The sequence below is a fragment of the Chelonoidis abingdonii genome, chromosome 9 (genome assembly GCF_003597395.2).
Source record: "Chelonoidis abingdonii isolate Lonesome George chromosome 9, CheloAbing_2.0, whole genome shotgun sequence".
Classification (NCBI taxonomy): Eukaryota; Metazoa; Chordata; order Testudines; family Testudinidae; genus Chelonoidis; species Chelonoidis abingdonii.
Window position 1 is genome coordinate 46,366,543 of NC_133777.1, and position 15,888 is coordinate 46,382,430.

Here is a 15,888-nt window from a genome sequence, read left to right on the forward strand (position 1 = left end):
GGGGTCTCCTAGGGGTTTAAATAGACTTTCTCTTTTGGGTGGAGATCCCCTTCCTCACTCCTATGCAAAGTCCAGCTCCAAGATGGAGTTTTGGTGTCACCTGGGCAAGTCACATGTCCATGCATGACTCACAGTTTTTACAGGTAGCATCCATTGTTCACAGGCTACCTTGAACGTCCTCAAGTAGACTTCTTATGTGGCTTGGAGCATTCCAAGATCCATTGTCCTTTAAGTGTTTCTTGATTGGGTACTTAATTTCAATATTCCTTTCTCCAGGAACTGACCAAATGCTCTACTAAGGTTATTTAAAAATCAAGCCAGTACACAGCCAATGTTCATAACATTCATAACTTTGAATACAAAAATGGTATATGCATACGAATAGGATTAAAAAAACAAGTCAGCAAAAAGACCATCTCAGAGCCCATGCAGGCTATCACATTTACAAATAATGGTCCTCACTCTGCCAGGCAACCTCCCAATCTTAATTCCCCTATCTCTGACAACCCTGGGCAGCGCCCACCCAAGGAGACCCTTAGGAACATGATTTGGAAGGAGCTGGTGAATTTAGGGGAGGATATGGGAAAGTATGATCGCCAGACCCTCAGCATCCTGATTAATGCTTTATCTCAGGTCATGTGGAAAACAGGGTTAATGCAGGGATCTCCCCCACAACCCACTGCCCCAGTATGGAGGGCATCCCCCACACCCACTCCCTGTCAAAGCCAGATCCCTGTCCCCTCTTCTGAGTGGAGGCTCTGGGAGATTGACAATCAGTAGGGGTGCCCGGTTCCCCATGGGCCTTCCCAGCTGATCGCAAGATGTCAGTGCGACGTATGGAGGAGACCCACTGTGAGGGCTACAGTGGGGAACCCAGGTCTGTTAGCCCAATTGCTACCGGGAGACCCACCACTAAACAGGTTCAGCTCAATGGGTATGAGGGAGAAACTGTCTCCCATGGTTTGTCTCTGGGAAGTGGTGATTTGCCTGTTAGAAAAGTCATCCCAATCTCCCAGTGTTTGTCTGTGAACAGTCATGTGTGGGGTCTGTGACAAGAGGAAGGGAAGGTCAAACTGTTTGTCTAGTCAAAAAAGCAGTTTAACTGCTGGGGCAGAAAATGTCTCCAATCTTCTGCCTGTGGAGCAGGCAGAAAGTACCTCTCAGTTTATGCTGATGGAGGATTTGTCACTTGTGCCAGATGTGGTTCTGGACTCAGCTAAAACCCAGGAAGGAAGTGTTCCTAAGCCTGGGTCTGTTGGGGGTAATGACTTGCCTATAGAGGGAGCTACCTCAATCTCCAAACGTTTGTCTGGAAACAAAGGGGAGGAAATTCCAAATGTTGTGAATGTTAAGAATGGCAGTTGATCTGTTGGGGGAGAGTTTGTCTGCAATCTTCTGTTTGAGGAGCAGACAGAATGTGCCTCTTGGCTTATGCTGATTAAGGATATGTTAGTTGTCTCAGAAGTCGTTCTGGACTCAAGTGAAACCCAGTAAGATGTTTCTGTAGAGCAACCCCTGACTAAAAAGGGAAAGGACAAAATTTCTGGGGAAAATGAATTGTTGCCTAAAAGTGCCCCTGAAGGAATAAAACCTCATGCTAGCTTTTGAAAGCAGTTTGCTGCAACTCAGGGGTGTGGAAGTGAGTTACCTACGTTAGCTCAGTATGAATCATTGTCTGTAGCAAGCAACAGTGTAGGTGCTGAGAAATTTGGTTCAGTTTCTAGTTGCCAAAGTTTCTCAACTGTGTATAAATCCACTGACTTTATTTTAGAAAGATCCAGGGTGGAAGCCATCCCTACTAAAACCAACACTGCCTCTGTCACTGCTAAGCAGCTCTTTACACACACCTGGGAGGCCGCTGCTCTATTGTGAATTGGGCCAGCTCCACTGTTTGTCAGGTAGAAATTCTAAATGGGAAAAATGAAAAACCCTGGTGGAAATGGTTTCATTCTTCACGGCTCAAAGACTGGAAGGATAAACCACCTGACCCGCAAGACTGTCTTCTCCATCTTGTTGGCCACCCTTCTTGGCCAGCAAGAAGGAACAGCTTTGAGCCATTGGAAAATACATATCGAGTGGGCTGGTCAGTACCTACCCCGATGTTAAGACAGGAAAAGGCCAGAAAAGTCCTTCATTCTGCAATAGTGGTCCCAGATTCTCCCAGTATATACAGGTGGAATGTGGGAAGTTTCTCTCTCTCCTCTGCCCCCTCACAGGTCCCGTACACAAGCCTTGACATCATTGTCATTGGAACTCAGACACTTCCGTTACCCAGAGGTGAACTGCAGCTGTCTCTGATCATGTCAGCAGGCAACAATATCACACGGTTCCTCGGAAACTGGGAACCACTGAACTGGACTTTAGCTGGACATGACTTGATTCAGCAAGGTCCCCCAGACTGGGTAGCTCCATTAAAGGGCACACATTGTGACAAGCTCATGCCAGCAATTTGGTTTATATTCTATGGGTGTATTGCTGTTTTGGGGGGATTTCATGAGCCCAGTTTGTACAGAGTGGAATTGGGCCAATAACAAAAAAACAGTTTTAAATTTCGACCCTCTGATTACAAACCTTGCTCCCCTCTGACATTTAAGAGCCCCAGTTTCAGGACCTCGTGTGATGAAATTCGATCAACAAGAACATTTGGTTCTTCAACCTCAGACTTCTCCGAAGGAGGTTCAAACCCACTTAGAGGGCATGAATATCTCTCACGTTGAACCTCTAAGCGCTCCCGTGATTGGAACTAGCGATAAGGGTTGGGATGAATGGGTAACCTGGGGATAAGTCTCACTATTCCTTTGATGTTATCCAGGAAGAGGGGTCTGTTATTATCTGTTGGTAAAGCATGTGTGTGTGTAAGGACAAGATATAATATTGTGTTGGTTAATGGACATTGGATCCAACCCACAGTGCCTTACATTAATTGCTGTTTCTGTAACCACCATTGGTAGTTGTGATATTAAGTTTACTGTGCCTATATGGACTGTACAACATTTAAATGACGATCCTGAGCTCTACAAGGAGGTTTCCCCCATTTCACTGGGAATGGGTCTCATTGCCATGAAGGTAAGAACACAGGCCATCACTCTTGGTGGGAGACTTTGCTTGGGTGGAGCCCCAGGGCAACAGGTCTTTTGAATCTCATGCTTCACCACATTGTGGTGATCACTGTTTTTCAAATTATACAAGCAATTGGTCTGGTTCTACTGATTTATTGGATACAACGACTGATGCGGCAGCTGCAATAGATGGGAGATCAGAGCCAGTACCACGGCATAAGGCTGTGATGGGTATACTCGCTCAGCGCAAGCAGCCCATCAACTGGGGGACTTGATACCAATGAGCTCTGTGTTCTTGGGGAACCAGGGTGCAGTATCCAGCCTGACTCGTGAAAGACACACACACCCCTCCACCGGCCTCTGCTTAAACCAAAACCCATCAGAGGATAAAACTTGCAGAGAGCAGTGAAGGGCAGATGGGAGACACACCTAGACTCCTTCTGACAAGGGTGACAATCTTAAGACATCACCATTAGCATACAGAATGAAGAACAGAGACAAGTCCCTTAGCCTCATCTGCATGAAAGATGGGACAGGGAGACATCTCAATTTGCATACAGAATGGAGAACAGAGAACCGCACTGAATTCTGGGACCAGAAAAAGCAGAGACGCACTGCAACATGGGAATCTCTGCTCCGGATGTTAATGAACCTATGCCTGCCCACACCCAGCTCAGCAGTCATCAGACCAATTCTAGTAAGGAATCCTTGACGGATGTCCAAAATACTGAAGAAGCCTAGTTGCATTGTGAGCTCCCCAGAAGAAAACAACACCGAGAGCCAAGAATGATCAGCTCCTATTGTCTAGCCCAGGGGTTGGCAACCTGTCAGAAGTGGTGTGTTGAGTCTTCATTTATTCACTCTAATTTAAGGTTTTGTGTGCCAGTCATATATCTTAATCTTTTTAGAAGGTCTCTTTCTATAAATCTATAATGTATAACTAAACTATGGTTGTATGTTCATTTAAAATTAAATTAAAATGCAGAGCCCCCCAGAGCAGTGGCCAGGACTGGGCAGTGTGAGTGCCACTGAAAATCAGCTCACGTGCTGACTTTGGCACATGTGCCATAGGTTGCCTACCCCTGGTCTAGCCTAAAGAAAACCCTTGAATCTTGAGTTTACCTAGGAACAAATCTAGTGTTCTCCCTTGAATCATTGTATTTTCTCTACAAAAACCCCTACTCGCCCTCCAGCAAGTGTTCTGATGCATAGACCCAAGCTTTGCCTCAGTTCCACTGGGACTCCATCTCCTGACTTATCGTACTGGGGGCTCTGCCTGTCTCCTGCCCTCGGGACCCTGAACTATCACCATCACCTGGGAACCTTGACCAGTTCAAGCTTCAGGGAGCGGTGAGATCCCCTTCTCTCTCTCTCTCTCTCTTTCTTTTCCTCTCTACCTTAGGTATTAACCTTTAATTATGTATGTTATGTTGCTTTAGCCCTCCTTGTGTCGTGATCTCTATTATTCAATAAATAACTTGTATGGTTAAGCTGGTTGCTTCTCTCTCTTTCTTTATGTTTCTAGCTTCCCTCATTCACTCTACTGCAACACTTCTTTTCCCTAAGTTAAAGATCCCTGCAGCGCTCAAAATACTGTGGGGTTTGCTCATCAAGTAGGTTACTGCCAGTACAATTGTGATGTGAGAGTGGGGATAGGGATGTGCTGAATCTGGGACACATAAGGGTAACAGTTTGAAAGTGCTGCTTGACCTAGTCCATGGAGCTCAGGGGCATAGAAGGAGATGCAGCTTGAAAGTGCTGCTTCATCCAGCACTAGATACCCTCCATCCAGCTCCATTTCTTCATATTGTCTGGTTGTGTCTTTGTAAAACAGGCCGGCGGAAAATTGCGTGGCGAGAGTGTCATTGCTGTAATTGAGCACTGATTCTACAAAGGTCCTGTAAGGATAACAGTTGTTGCTTTGGCTTATGACGCGGTCACCCAGTGTGATATCCAACTGACTGAAAATAAAGGCCACGGGGTAATTCACCAGGCCCACCGCGGCGTCCCTGGTGAGTTCAGTTCTATCTCCTTTTACAATCTTGCAACACAGGTACAGCAGTGTGTTGTTTAAATCCATATCATCTATGCCATTCCCTGCTCCCTACGGGGGCAGACTCCGTAAATGGCCAGTAGAGGTGGCACCTCAGTGTAGATGCTTTTCTCGATGCTGGTCTGTGCAGGGGCTATTTGGAACAAGTCTAGTTCAGATTTGATGCACTCTTCAGACGCGCAGCGAACAAAAGCCATGTTGATTAAAATCTTTCTTTTACCAGGCAGAGACCATCTCCTCTTTTGCCCAGGCTTCCTCTTGGACTTTCGCTTATGGCCAGCCCTGCGTGTCAAAGCCCTTCTTTAAAAGGGTTTTGGGGGACCTAGGTGTCACATTTCTCTTTCTCTTCCTCTTTTTAATGTACATCATCCCCGATCCTTCCTGTGAGGCTGTATTCCCCACCTTCTCCAGAAGAGTGTGGGAGACATGACCTACAAACCACATCTTTTAGCTATGTTTTGAGCAGTGGTTTTTACGTGGGGTTTAATAATCTCTAGCCCCCTCCTCAAAAGCAGTATGGCCTTTCAAAAGAGGCTACAAAATATTCCACCCACACCAGCCCCATACATCAAGGGAGCCCCGTGATATCCAGGAAGGGCGTGTCCAGCCTGGGCTTTGTAATAGTTCCTGTAGATGGTGGGGTGGTTGTAATTTTTTAAGATCGCCATAATAGTGTTTTGCTTTTTAGAAACCTCGCTCTCTCTGCAGATGCAGATGCAACTTGACAATCACCTTGCCGAAGCGAAATGAGACGCGTCTCTTCTGATCTATCTTTATTTCACTGGTGATGGTGTTGATGTGGTGTTTACTGACAGGGGCGTAATGAGGCTTATCATAGGTGATGGTGACAAACTCGTTGTTCCTTCCTTGGACAGGGACGCAGCATAACAGGGGAACAGAAAAGTCCCCTGGAAACTGGTGTTCCACGATATCCGTGTTCAGATACAAGGAGTTAAAACCCTCTGTGATGTCTGCCAAGAAGAGGAATTTTTGGACGCTGCACTTGGTACTGTCTTTTACTAACACATGTATGGAGGGGGACACATTCATATTGACACATTTAAATAAGTTTTATTAATCACCTGGTTTAACACAATCTTTTACAGCTGCCTGTAAAAATGGACGCCATTACCCCTGCCATAAGGGAGTCTGAGTTGGTTCATTCTTCCAATGGGTAAGTTCTCAAAGGCCTCTAGAAAGGCATCGTTGAGCTGTTGAGAGATTTTTCAGAAAAGAAACAGTGTAAGCACACCCACTGCTTGTTTTTAGATTCACACAGTCCCGGGTTGGTTCCTAACCCCATTACATCCCATCCTCAACCGTCACTTCTTAATCATTCATTTACCTGAACGACGTCTTTTCCATTCTCCTTGTCTGCCGGTGACTCTTCCAAACCATGATTGTCTAGGGGGGTGGACAATGAGAGGCCATCACACTCATTGGGGTGCTTCATGAGGGTTTCGGTTTCGGGGTCGGGTTCCTGCGTATTCATGAACGCTTGAGTCAAAGGACCCCCATTGGAACTGTTGCTGATGTAGCGTTTTCTCCACACAAGTCCAAAGGTGCTCGGGGCTATAACAAAGGCCCAAGTTCTCAGGGGAGTGGTGAAGGAGTCCATGTTTCTATGATTTCAAAAAAAATGCATTCTTGGTAAAGGATGGCCTCTTCTGCCGAGCGCTGGGAGTTATGGGGTGATGGTGCTGTGCTCTGACTGGCAGAGAGCATTGGGAGGAGTTCTTAGAGGGGTCACACCACCCTCTTCTGGGCGGTTCACCCCATCCCAGAACCTGCACTATTTTGGTCAAATCTGCTCTCGGGCCAGTCCTGTGCAGCCGAAACCCATCACGATTGGTAGAGGCTGATGAGAGGAGTTGTCAGAGGGGTCACACAAACCACTCGCGGTCGGGCCACCCTTCCCCCGAGTTCTTCCCTATTGGTCAAATCTCCTCTCGGGGACGGTCCCCAACAGCTGAAAACCTTCCTGATCGGTAGAGGGTGATGGGAGGAGTTCCTAAAGGAGTCACAGGAACCACTTCTGGACGGGTCACCCCACCCCCAAACTCCCTCCCAATTGGTCAAATCTCCTCTTGCGGCGGAGTTACAGGGGAAGCAACCCACCCTGATTGGTAAAGGGCAGTTGGAGGAGTTCTTAGAGGGGTCATAATGCACACCTTACTTCCAGTCATATGGTCACCTTGACCGCGGAAGTAATATTCCCATGGGGCAGGACTTCTGTGACAGGTGGGCAGGGTTAAAGGGTCAAGGGGTGGGGTTGGGTTTGATTGATGTAGGGCCCTTCCTCCTCATTGGTAGAGGGAGGTGGAAGGAATTGTTAGAGGGGTCACGTGACCCACTTCTGAACAGGTCACCCAGCCCTGGAACTCCCCCGATCGGTCAAATCGCCTCTCAGGGGGCTTCTACGAGGGCGAAACCCATCCAGCTCGAAGAAGTGTATGTGGTGGGGGTTTACTTTGTAAATTATCAGCTTGGTCCAGGACTGCACCTGCTGCTCTCTCAAGTCCCAGTGGTACCTCTGTTATTAGACGAGAACCGGTCTGAGACAGATTTCGCTCCAACAGCCTGTGTGATAAAGGTAGAAGATGCACACACAAAAATATTAGCTTCTCAGCAAAGTCCTTGTCATCTTTAATTGCTCTCTTGAATCCACCCATTCTTTCACATGCTTCTGTGTTTGTCTATATCCCTTCAGTTATTTGCTCTTCACAAGCCATCTTAGCCATCTGAGGAGCTCAAACTCTCCCTCCTTAAGCAAGAGCTGGCCCCCCCGCAGTTTATCCTCTGCCGTGATTGGAGGAGAGGGAGAATCGTTTTTTAGAGGGAGTTGGGGAGTTTTCTGACAGCCAGGGTCACATGTTGGGCAAGCCCAGGCCCTGCAGCCAGAGTGAAGGAAATTCTGGCTGTAGCAGCCTTAGTCCTCTCCTGCTCTGTGGACTGGGGCTGTGAGAAGTGACACTGGCTCTGTTTGCAGCCTGCAGTTCAGCCTGAGACTCTACGCCAGGGGTCCCCAACGCGGTGCCTGCAGGCACCATGGCACCCGCAGGGGCATCTAAATGCATCCGTGTCCTGGCCGGCGGTGGAGCATCTACAGAAATGCCACCAAATTTCCACAGCATTTTGGCGGCGCCGCCTCTCTATGGCGCTGCTTGCCGCCGACAAGCGACATCATCGAGAGGTGTCGCCACCAAAATTCTGCAGAAATTCGGCTGCATTTTGGCAGATGCTCCACCGCTGCCACGGTCCTTCGTCTGGCACCTACCAGACGAAAAGGTTGGGGACACTGCTCTACGCCACCCCCTGCCCACCCTTCTTGGGCTGACTGCCGCCTCTACAGGTATTTAAGCTCCAGGCCTGGGATACCTGCTCAGCAACTGGCTGGGTTCTGCCTACTGAGCAGCTGGCAGGGTCAGCCTCTGACAGAACTAATGCCCGTGATGTGCGGGAGGGGTTGGACTGCATACTCCAGCCCTGGGATGTGTTTCCTCAACAGCTGGCTCTGTTTCCTCAGCTCTGACGCAGCCCTTTGGGGCATGATCAGCTGTTGAAGGCAGGGAGGCTCAGAGCTAGAATTTCGTATCCCCATAATCATAATTGGGGCTGAGGCGGGATGGGGGGTCAGCTGCTCTGTGCGTGCAGGAGTTCTTGGAGCTGCCACTTGCAGGGGGCTGGCAGCAATCCTTGGGAGAGATGGTTAGTGCTGGGTCTGCAATACGACTTCCTGGCATATGCCAGGCTGCGTTCTGCAGAGTTAGCACCAAATAAGGCTCGGATCAACCCCCAGCCTCGCCCTTTGCTGGGGCAGCTCAGAGTTCCTGCCGCAGGCACTGCAGCTCGTGAAGGAGTAGGGGCAAAGTCTCCTCTAGCATCTGGGTCTCCCATGGGAGGTTGTTTCTCTCCTCTTGTGGAGTCCACCCCCTCTCTGCTTGCCACTGCCCCCTGCCTGCTGGGAACGACTCACTTCTGACTCCCAGAGCCTGCTGACCAGCCTTGGCTCCTGCCTGGGCCAGGATGGCAACATCTCATGGGGCAGAGAGGTTCAAACTATGGCTGGGGAGAGGATACCCCAGAATGAGCCCCGACGGTTTTCTCCCTCCTCCTACACTCTGCAGGTCACTCCAACAGGGTTCTGTCTCCAAGCCACCATGCGATGTGGCTGCTGCCCCCTGCCCCTAGAACCCCTCCCCGATTTCCCCCTGCCCCTCCTCCCAGCACAGCAATACCCCTCAGCTGGGACTTACAGCAGGGCAGGCGGTCCAAGACTCCTGCTCTTCTCTGGCTTCAATTCTCCATCATGCATCCTAAGGGAGGCAGGCGGGCCTGGTTATTTAACAGCATGCAGGGCACCAGCCACCACTTGTATTTCTGTCCTTCAAGGTGTCCCCCACCCCTAATCCATCCGAGCAGAGGAGGGGAAGGAGCTGGATAGAGAGTCAGTCCCCAAGATTATTGGGATCATTTTGCCTTTGGCCTCGTTCCCCACAAAGGCTAGGAGAAAGGTATTGTGCACACAAGATCCATGGGGAGTTGGCATGAAGCAAAATGTGGCAGAGCTGCTGCCCTGGCTCTTTGTCTGCATGGCTGGTGGTAGCTGGGGTGGACAGGGCTGGGACTTCCTGTGAATCTCTGCCCTCCCTGTACAGGCTGCAGGGGGATCTGGCTAGGGCCAGTGCCTCGGGGAGGACTGGGGGGGGACCAGGGTGAGACCTTTGGGAGGCAGGATCTCTCCCTCGGGTCTGCTCCTGCTGCAGGTGCTGGGCTTGCCCAGGGCCAGGACAGAGAGACCTTCTGGCCGCAGAGCCCTCCCGCATCTGGCTGCAAGGAGTCTTGGTTCCCGCTTTGTCCCAGGGAAGTGGGAAGGTGTGTGGGGGGAGGTGGGTGTGGTTGTGTGCAGGCAGAGGCAGCCAGACCCTCCCCCCATTGGCAGTGTGCATGTGGCACTGGGCCCTGGGCTCATGGGGCAGGGAGGGATAACAGGAAGTAGAGCTCCAGCTCTTTTCTTACCTATCAGCCACTGGGCAGCTGCTGCTCTCAGGGCAGCCTTCTTGCTCAGCCTCCCTGGGCAGTCCTGGAGCTGGGAAGCCAAGAACCCAGTTAGTCCCAAGCCACACATCCTCCCCAGGCTGAGGGGAGCTGCCTGCTAGGGAGGTGAGGAACCCCTGGCTGCCAGAGCCCTCTCCCCCTTGACTCCTCCCATGGGACAGAGCTGAGTTGTAGGTGAGCCATCTGCAAGGGCGGGGGATGGGGCTGAGTCAGTGGGGGGCTCCCTGGAGCCAGGGCTGGCTCCAGGCACCAGCTGCCCAAACACGTGCTTGGGGTGGCACCTTGTAAGGGGTGGCCGTTCTTGGGGTAGGCGGGAGGCGCTCAGGTTTTTGGGGTTTTTTTGGTTCAGCAGGAGAGAGTTTTTTTATTGTTGTTTTTGTTCGGTGGTGTGGCGCGGCGCTCACAGGGGGGTCAGTGGGGCAGCACTCTTCTTTTTGCTTCGGGTGGCAAAAAAGTTAGTCGACCCTGCCTGGAGCAGTGAAATTCTCTGTGCCTAGGTCCTCCCGCTCCTTAGTCCTGCAGGGCCCAGGCCCCAGACCTCACTCACCAGGGTCCTGCAGGCTTCGCTCAGGAAGGTGGAGATGGCGGGGGCTGCTCCCTCTGCCAGCTGGCTCCGCATGAACGTGCGCAGGGGCTGGTAGCTCAGGAAGGGTGCGCAGTGCAGCAATGCCACCCTGCACACCTGCTGGAGAGGGCGAGAAGGGAGCTGAGTGAGTTTCCCTGAGCGGAAGGGGCTGCCAGCTCACAGGCTCTGCATGGGTTGGGGAGACTCCGCTGTGCCGGAGCAGCAAGGAGTCAGCTCTTTGCAGAACCTCATCTGGCCTGACGGTTGTTCCCCAGGCCCCCACAGCCCCCATCTCCAGCTTGGCTGGGTTGAGGGGAGCCAGGCCTGAGTGCTGAGGCCAGAGAGGGACACTCCTGGAGCAGGGAAGGGGCCATTCCCTGGGGGTCCCTGTTGGGTGGTTAACAGCACTGCCCGGTGACCAAAGTACTTGGCCTCCCCTCAGTCCCAGGCACTATTGGGGGCTGCTACTTGGCGGATGGGAGATTGCTGCAGGAGGCTGGTCATTCCCAGGCAGGAACTAGCACACAAGTGAGGGCAGGGCAGCAGCAATGGAGACCCAGTCGGCCTCAGCGACCTGCCCTTTCCTGAGGCCTTGCTTGGATTAGGTCACTTGCTAGGGGCCAGAGATAGACCTGGCCCTGGCCACTAAACAGGGCAGGCTGTAAAATGGAGCCACGGCCTCGGAGAGGCTGGCTGGGCAGGGAGGCTGGAGGTGCCTGTGGGGAATGGAGGAGGAGAAGGAAACCTCACAGATCTACCCCACAGCTACACTCTGAGGGCTGGCAGAGCTCTGTAGGGGGTGGGGGAGGGATTAGTGGGGGGTCCTGGGTGCCACAGGGCAGCACTGAAGAGATCTGGGGCTTGGAGGGGGGAGTTTGCACCACCCTTGCCATGTTGTTAGAATGCTCCCAGCAGCCACCCCTGCCCGTATGAGCCCTTAGCTGCACTCACCTGGGCCACCTGGGGATCCCCGTCTTGTAGGTGGATGAGCAGCGTCCCCATGCTCTTCTCCACCTCAGCCCCAAAGAGGGATGACCTCTTGGAAACAAATTTGCTGAGGTGGCCAAAGAGCTCTATGGAGGCCCGCCTCAGGCTGCTGTTCTCCTGCAGACACGGGGTTCAGGGTGGTTAGAGGGGACAGGCTCAGGCCCTCACATGCTTTGGGAATCAGCCTGGCAGCTGCAGAGCCCAGAAAGATTTCAGCTAGTTCAAATGACAGGACAATTCTCTGCAAACTCCTCTCCTTCCTGCTGGGCCCCAGGGCAGCCAAACAATTGTGGGCCCAGGGCCCAAGAATGATTCTATCCCTGCCTCCCCTGGCAGAGGAGCTGAGCTGCCCCACAAATCCAGGAATGTGCCTGCCTCAGACACTGAGCCCCCTCTGTGTGAGGGCAGGTCCTGAGCATCTCCCCCTGTGGGGTGTCCTAAAGCACCCTGGGGCCTGCCCGGCTTGGTACTTACATCCTCAAAGAATGTTCTTGCCTGCATGGCCAGCGGAACAGCATCATACGCCTTCAGAGGCGCCTTGGGGTCCCGCAGCATCCAGCAGAGCCCTTCCATCGCGTCCAGAATGGTGCAGGGGTCGCAGGATTGGCATGCGGCGTGGACAAAGCTTGCCAGAATCTGTTCTTGCTTCTTCCTAACCTGCAGAGAAGGGGTTGGACGCTGCTCGGTGAGTAACGATCTGTCAGCCTGAGTGTAACCACAGTCCGATCAAGTCAGCCTACAGCCTAGTCTTCTCCATAGGAGCCATAGGCTGAGGAGAAGGGGAACCAGGAGCTTCCTGCCCAGCCATCTCTGCCTAGTATTCTGCCATTCCAGACCCACCTTGTCCGGGAACGTGGTCACTGCGTTTCTGAGGCCATGCAGTACTCTGCCACGAATGTGGATGTTGCTGTCCTGCATCTGCTGCAGCATGGCCTTCAGCGCCTGCTTCCGCATGGCCTTGGGCTCATTTTCCATCAGCAGGGGGCTGCCGAGGAACTAAAGGGAAGAAAGAAGCTGTCAGAGAGGGCTGGGCAAGGCTAGTGGGTCCTAGCCCGGCAGGAGCAAGGGGAAGGGAGTATGATCAGGGCCCAGGAGGTGACTTAGATCCGTACCGACTGCTGTTCACGAGGGGCTGGCTTCAGCTGAGCTTAAGGGAAGTGATATGTGCAGGGCAGAGCGCTCCCTCTGGTTCTAGTGTGTGCTCCCAAACCCCACCACAGAGCCCTCAGCAGAGGGATTAATTTACAAGCAATACACCACCAGGACCATTTCTCATTGGCTGACCAGCTATTGGCCCCTGTTACATCATCTTCCGGGGCTGGTTAACCCTTCCCCCTGGTCCTCCAGGCTCACCTCTGCGAACAGGGCGGTGCAGGCCATGCGTTCGCCCTCCTGGCTGGCCTGGAGGCTGGGAAGGAGAAGCTGTGGGATGCTCCTCAGGGCCAGGTTTGGGTGGCTCACTATGGCTCTGGGACAGAACAAGATGTGTGCATGACAGCCCTGCACATGCCGGAATCCGGCCCAGTCCCGGCCACCCCCTCCCATCTCTGCCCCACTGCGAGAACGTGACTCCTCCAGCCTCTGTCCTCACCTGCTAAGGAGAGTGAACCCCTCGGGCTGGGCCTTCTCCAGCAGCTGCCAGCCTTGCTCCTGGTCCATTACTTCCACAGCTGGCTGACTGCCCCTGAGGCGCAGCACCCGCACCAGGGCCTGCACGGCCATGCTGGGAAGAGAAGGAGGCAGGAGATGGTGATGTGGGGATGCCTGCTCTCTGGGCGAGGTGGTGGGGGGGCAGGACTCCCTTGCTGCAGCACTGAAAGGATCAGGGTGGGAGTAGATGCTGCCCCACTTCTGCCTTTGGTTCTCCCCCCGCAGCGGGGGATGTCTGCAGATGTGACCTTCGCTCTCCTCCAAAGATGTGAAAATTGCCCCTCCCCCCAGGAAACTGACCCTGGGGAGAAAAGTACAGGCAGTGCCCCCTGCTGTTCTGAGCCCTGCCCCCCAGGGCCCATTGCAGAAAAGGGATGAAGTGGCTCAGTGACAGGCCGGGCCTGTCCCAAAGCCTTCAAAGCAGACAGTAAATAGAGATAACGGCCAGCTCTGCCCTGCTCCCCAGCTCTGCTCCCCCCGTCCCCCGGCTCAGCTCCCTCATCACCCTGCTGAGCTGCCCACTCTGAGGAGCTCTCTGGCTCCCTGAGTATCCGGGGGGAGCTCTGCCTGCTCCTCAGCACAAGAAACCTGACTGATCTGAACCCTTGGTCCCCCGAAGGCGTTGGGGGTCCCTGGACAACGAGGGTCCAAGCAGGAAGCTTCCCCCTCCTAGGGGCTAGCACAGACACTACGTGGGTGCTGGGATCCATCAGCCCCACACATTACCTGCGTGGACTGGTGTCACTGGGCTGGTCCTGCTGGACTCCCGAGGGGTGTTGTGCTGGGAGGCAGGCGATGGCGAGGAAGCAAGAGGCGAACAGGTCGTCCTCGCGTCCCTCCAGGGTGTCTGCTTGCCCCAAGGCCCCGATCAGCTCCCACGGCCGTATGTGGTCTGGAAGGGAAAAGATACAGTCAGAAGACCGTGGCCGTGAGCAGAATGGAGCCAGGAAAGGGGGCTGAATGCCAGCGATGGGAACTTACTGCCGGGGGCAGCCGGGCTGGCTGGGTGCAGCTCCTGTCCTGGGTCTGTCCAGGGTTAGCCCAGCCCTTCTCTGGGCTGTCATACATCAGGATGTGCAGTATCTCTCTGGTCAGCATGGGGTCTGCACTCAGGAACCTCCAGATGGCCTTGATGTGGCTGTGGCGGACAGGGGGACGGCAGGTAAGGAATTAACACAGAGGATGGGCCCAGCTGGGACACACTGGGGATGATGCCCTCTGAGGGGCGATGGGCCAGAAGCAGCAGGTTGAGCCTGCTGGGGGCTGACCTCAAGACTCTACAGCCCCTGGCCAGTCCTAAAGGGTTCATACCCTCCTGCCTGGGCACTGCCAGGGGGTGCTGTGTCACAGCAAGGGCTGGGCGGAGGTGGCCAGACTTAATTCTCCCAGCTGGGGGGCCCCTTCCCTCCCTTGCTGCCTTCTCCTGATGGGAACCAGAGGGGCTGGGCTTAGAGCCCCCATGGCGGAAAGCAGTGACTCCAGGCTCAGGGGTGGGGGCTGGTGTGAGGAGGTGCCCAGCCTTGCGGGGCGGAGAGGGGCCTAGGGCTAGGTGCTGGGCTGGATCTCCTGAGCTGGGGGGCAGAGAGTGGGTGCTGCAGGCAAGGAGAGCAGGAGCTCCTTCCCCATGGGGCAGGGGGCAGAGGGTTCAGGAGGAACAAGGCTCCAGGTCTAGCTACGCCATGGCTCTGGGGTGGGGGGTTTGGAGAAGGCTATAAAATGAGCTCTGTGCTTGTCGGCTCTGGGCAGGATGCAGGGAAGGCGCTGCTGGCCCTGGGGAACCTGGCAGGCTGGTGCATCAGAGAAGACCAGCATCTTGGGGTGGGATGAGGTGTCTAAAAGTGTGCGGGGATGGGGAAGGGACCAGGCTGGGATTCCAGGGGGGAGAGGGCATTTCCCAGCTGGCGGGAGGGGGTGCCCCTGTGGGACATGCTCAGTGTAGGGGTGTCATGCAGTTAGGCAGGCCCCTCTCCTGCCTCATCCTGGAGGGATGACCTACTGGGAGCAGCGGGCCATGCTGGCAGAGGGTTGACCCTGCTCACATGGGGTCTCTCCTGGTCTGTGTTGTGGTGAGGGGCCCTGGAAGACTGTTCTGGCCTCCAGCCAGCTAAGCCATTGCACAGCCAAACCGGAAGGGGGTGGACTGATGAGTAGTGCACAGAACGAAGTGGGGGAGGGTGACAGCTGTTTTAGAAATAGCTCTGGAGCCCTCCAAGGGACAGGGAGGCTAATGGTGACCGCAGGTCGGGGCAGGGCTGTTCCCTGGGGGCCTGTGTGCAAGGGGAGGGTTTGTGCTGCAGTAACCATGGTGCTGTGGAGTGACCCCATTAAGGGAGGCTTGGAGGCTGAAGCGGAGGTTTCTATCCTTTCCCCAGGGTCGGCACTCACTGTTTGTAAGGCCAGGGCATCTTCAGGAGGATGTTGACTGCGGTCTTAGTGTGCTGCCTAGCCAATAGGTGGAGGATGTCTCTTGTCCCATCACTCAGCCGCCCCCCCCCCGGGGTGGGCTCAGTGTGTAG

At 53.8% G+C, this 15,888-nt stretch overlaps 2 protein-coding genes and 1 long non-coding RNA gene across 3 annotated transcripts in view; 2 read left to right on the forward strand and 1 right to left on the reverse strand.

Moving 5' to 3' along the window:
* Positions 1-15,888, forward strand: part of LOC142047319 (uncharacterized) — a 117,350-nt gene that overhangs the window by 43,954 nt on the left and 57,508 nt on the right. The window lies entirely within an intron of this gene.
* The window catches only part of LOC116822605 (alpha-mannosidase 2C1-like), a 101,437-nt gene that overhangs the window by 38,997 nt on the left and 46,552 nt on the right, over positions 1-15,888 (forward strand). The gene's annotated exons all lie outside the window — the stretch shown is intronic.
* LOC142047279 (protein maestro-like) lies at positions 9,409-14,201 on the reverse strand. Its single transcript, XM_075069061.1, has 9 exons — positions 14,099-14,201; positions 13,314-13,445; positions 13,076-13,190; positions 12,563-12,718; positions 12,197-12,379; positions 11,687-11,839; positions 10,718-10,852; positions 10,132-10,201; positions 9,409-9,428 (listed from the first exon to the last, which is right to left on the reverse strand). Exons 2-9 carry the CDS (start codon positions 13,442-13,444, stop codon positions 9,409-9,411), a joined length of 963 nt encoding a protein of 320 aa, XP_074925162.1. The 5' UTR covers position 13,445; positions 14,099-14,201.

Excerpts from the sequence above, each read along its gene's own strand:
- LOC142047279 (XM_075069061.1), bottom strand. The coding sequence starts at position 13,444 with ATGGCCGTGCAGGCCCTGGTGCGGGTGCTGCGCCTCAGGGGCAGTCAG. Across the intron at positions 13,191-13,313 it reads GGGTTCACTCTCCTTAGCAG|AGCCATAGTGAGCCACCCAA; the intron begins GTGAGGACAGAG and ends GTTCTGTCCCAG. Across the intron at positions 10,202-10,717 it reads GCGAAGCCTGCAGGACCCTG|CTCCAGGACTGCCCAGGGAG; the intron begins GTGAGTGAGGTC and ends TTGGCTTCCCAG.